Source organism: Chionomys nivalis, chromosome 2 (assembly GCF_950005125.1).
Source record: "Chionomys nivalis chromosome 2, mChiNiv1.1, whole genome shotgun sequence".
Classification (NCBI taxonomy): Eukaryota; Metazoa; Chordata; class Mammalia; order Rodentia; family Cricetidae; genus Chionomys; species Chionomys nivalis.
Genome location: NC_080087.1, coordinates 24730848 through 24734518, shown reverse-complemented (window position 1 = coordinate 24734518; position 3671 = coordinate 24730848). Strand labels below are relative to the sequence as shown.

The 3671-nt window shown below is 48.8% G+C and overlaps 1 protein-coding gene across 1 annotated transcript; it reads right to left on the bottom strand.

Moving 5' to 3' along the window:
* Positions 1–1730: 1730 nt before the first annotated feature.
* Sf3b5 (splicing factor 3b subunit 5) lies at positions 1731–2439 on the bottom strand. Its single transcript, XM_057762587.1, has one exon. It carries the CDS (start codon positions 2278–2280, stop codon positions 2020–2022), a length of 261 nt encoding a protein of 86 aa, XP_057618570.1. The 5' UTR covers positions 2281–2439; the 3' UTR covers positions 1731–2019.
* Between the last annotated feature and the right edge of the window lie 1232 nt (positions 2440–3671).

The following is a 3671-nucleotide window of genomic DNA, read 5'->3' as shown; positions in this document are numbered from 1 at the left end:
TCACTATGTAGACCAGGCTGGCTTTGAACTGGCTCTGCCTCACCATTGCTGGGACTAAAGGCATATCCCATGACCAGCTGTTATTTATTTTTTTTTTTGCTTTGCATATATGATAGCATCTTTATGTGGGCTTTATATGTATACAGGTACATAATTACATGATAAACTATGAAAATGAACAATTTAAACACAGTTCAGAAGGACACTTTTTCTAGGGAAGTGAAAGTAGAGGCAATGGAAGCCGAATACAATGGGAATTTCTCAAGTACTTGTAGTGGTCACTGTTCATTTTATGAGTAGTCTTCTTTTCTTTCTTCTTTTTTTTTTTCTTTTTATTGTTTATTTATTTATTAAAGATTTCTGCCTTGATGGGGGAGGGGGAGGGAAATGGGAGGTGGTGGTGGGGACCAGCTGTTATTTTTAAATAAATTATTAAAAGCACAATATTTAGTTTTCTCTTCTGTTAAATGCAACAGTTATAACTCACAAACTTTCCATGTCTTAAAAAGTGTAAGGGAAGGCTGGGTGGTGGTGGTGCACACCTTTAATCCCAGCACTTGGGAGGCAGAGGCAGGTGAATCTTTGTGAGTTCGAGGCCAGTCTGGTCTACAAGAGTCAGTTCCAGGACAGCTGGGGAGGTGGGGGGTGGGTAATGGACTCCCAGGAATGTGACTGGGAATCATTTTTCTGAAACGCATCAGATGACACTTTAAGCAGAGGCCTCCCTCAGAAGTCCTTGCACTGACCTACCAGCCTCCACTTCTGTTGCTGTCCTGGGGCTCTATTGCTCCTCCCTTCCCGCCATATTGCTGGGGGGTGGGGGCGGGCATCGACAGTCGAGGTTTCTCTGTAGTCCCAGCGGTCCTGAAACTCGACCAGTAGACCAGGCTGGCCTTAAACTGGAGATCCCCCAGCCTCTGCCTCCAGAGTGCTGGGATTAAAGGCGTGCGCCACCACCGCCCAGTGAGTGACTCTTACCAATTTTTTTTTTTTTTTTTTTTTTTTGATGTGATCTTGAATTCTCCAGCCTCAGCCTCCTGGGTGCTGGGATTAGAGGCCTGGACCACCACTCTCAGGAACGCATACTGCTTTTCTTGGTGTTCCTTCAGTAAGTCCGACCCACCGTTGCTCTTGAGCCTACTGCACTGGCAGGCCCTATTAGATGGTAATAACGTCCTCTGTCCTGCATGGCTATTTCTCGATTCCGTAAAATCTTTCAAATGTCATCATCGAAATGACTTAGCGCCCAAGCATATAAGCATATTATTTAAAACTGGGAATTCCTCAAACTACCCCGATCTCCCTGCATCTTCTAACCCTTACGTCTATTTTAGCCTCTCTCTCTCCAAACTGGCATAATGTATGTCCCCAAACCTTGGGGAAACGCTCTGATGAACACTGAATGAGTGAAGAAAAAAAAATTCGTTCATCATTTCTAAAGATATACAGACTAACTCACCCCACCCCCCAAAAAAAACAGATGCAACGTGCAACATAATAGGCCAATGACAGCAGACTTTATAAATGGTGGGAAAGTATTGAAATACTCCATGTTTGAAAGTTCCTTTGGGACCCGGCACACTGTAGGCCTGAAAAAAACAATTTGAGGTGAGGGAAGGTCATAAAAGGACTTAAGGACTTGGCATTGAACGCTAGAACCCTCGGTCCACAGAACTCCGCCTCCCCCGCCCCGCCATCCCACGCAAGGAACACAGCAATCCACACCGAAAGATAGGACAAGTCCTAAACTTTATATAAATCATAAGAACGACAATCAACTACTGAAAAACAGACTGGAAATGCGCCATCGCTCCCGTGCCATCTTCTCCCTCGCTCGCCGATTCCAGGCTCGCTCCTCCCGCCCCGTCCCCAGGAGTCCCGACAGTCTCTCGGTGACTTTTCGGAACCGTCCACAGGTAAGCAGGTCGGGGGAGGCACACAGGCCAGAACGATCAAGAGTCAGGAAGAAGGTGGCTCGGTCCTCTGCCGGCAGCCGGGGAAGACGGGGAAGCGCTCGCCTCAGTTCTCCTCGGGCTTGTCCGCCGGCGGCCCGCTGGGCTGCAGCATCTTCTCCATCAGGTTGAAGCGCACGCGCGCCTTGCTCTCGTTCTCGGCGATGGCGAAGTAGTTGAGGAGGTCGAAGTGACCCATGTAGGAGCAGTACGAGTCCCGGTGCTGGTTGACGAGCCATTCCCACTTGGTGGTGTCGGCGTGGCCCGTGCCGATGTACTTGGACTGCAGGTGCTCCAGCTGGCTGTGGATGGTGTACCGGTCCGTCATCTCGCCGCTTCGTTTGGGGCTTCGAGATCAGGCCGCAGACCAGAAGCTACCGCTCTCGGCGTTCAAATGAGAGATGACGCCGCCGCCGCCGCCGCCGCCGCCGCCGCCGCCGCTACACGGAGCCGCTACCAGGGCCGGCGCGGAAGAAAGACGCCGCCGGGACGCGTGCGCAGACTCCCTTCTACTAGGCGGAAGCGGAAGTGAATTCTGTTGCGGCATTGGAGTTGCCTAGGAGATACTGGACCGTCCCCTCACGGAGCCCGCCTACTTGGAGAGCGTTGCATGATGGTCTGTTTAGTGGCTCCAGCACGTAACTCGGGTTACGGTCTAACCCGAGCATTGCATTCTGGGATTTGTAGTCCAAAAATTTTTTTCTTCCCCCAGATTATTTATTTAGCTAACTGTAGAATGGTGTCCAACGGGTTGGAAGCGTCCTCCAAGGGCACCAGGCTACAAAGAAAGGAAAACCTAAGTGGGTTACGGCTACAAGTGACCAGAAAAACTAACTCTTGTCTCAGCTTTGTCCCTTAGCCTCTGAGTACTGGGAAAAGTTCTGTCCACCCCAGATGCTTGGTGAAGTCTCAACACTAGTGGTCTCACGTGGTGGCTTCCACATTGAGCGCCAGGCTCCAACTCCTCACCCCACCTAGGAGCCGAACCCCCCAAGCAAACAGCCTCCCTTTAAGGCCACTCACAAGCATTTCCTTGTAGTATCTCAGGACAAGAAACTTCTCCTTTCCTGGCACCTTGTGTTTTCCCGGCTTAGGTTCAACTTGAGGGTTACGCACCTCCTCGCAAGGGTATTAAACTACTTGGAAAAAAGATAATGTACTTCTTTTATGATATCCTTTTGAGGATATGCTATAGCTTGATGGAGATTGTATTCTCAGAAAAACCAATCTGATGAATGGGCAAAGAACAATCTCAGCCAAAGAGATCGTCAGATGGAAAACAATTTGAAAATACAGTAGTTTGGCGCTATTTTTTGAGACTGGCCCTGAGCTAACAAAGAATCTGCTGCCTTTGCCTCCTGAATATTGGGATTAGAGTTATGTGCCGCTACATCCAGTGTTTATTCTTCTGTTTAAACTTTGTCATAATAAGCATCTCGCCGGGCAGTAGAGCCCCAAGTCTTTGATCCCAGTGCTCAGGAGGCAGAGACTGGCAGATGACTGAGTTCAGGGTCAGCTTCTACAGAGCTAGTTACAGGACAGTCAGGGCTGTGCGAGAAACCCTGTCTCAGAAAAAAAAAAAAGAATCAAACGACATAATAAGCATCTTATCTCTAAAACATAAAGACTATATGGCATACTTATGGATTCACCATCCAGCCGTACTGTATACCTTGCCTCGTATTATTATCGGTCTCAAATTCTCTGTACCTGCTTCAG

Coding starts and splice junctions, on each gene's coding strand:
- Sf3b5 (XM_057762587.1), bottom strand. CDS start 2,280: ATGACGGACCGGTACACCATCCACAGCCAGCTGGAGCACCTGCAGTCC.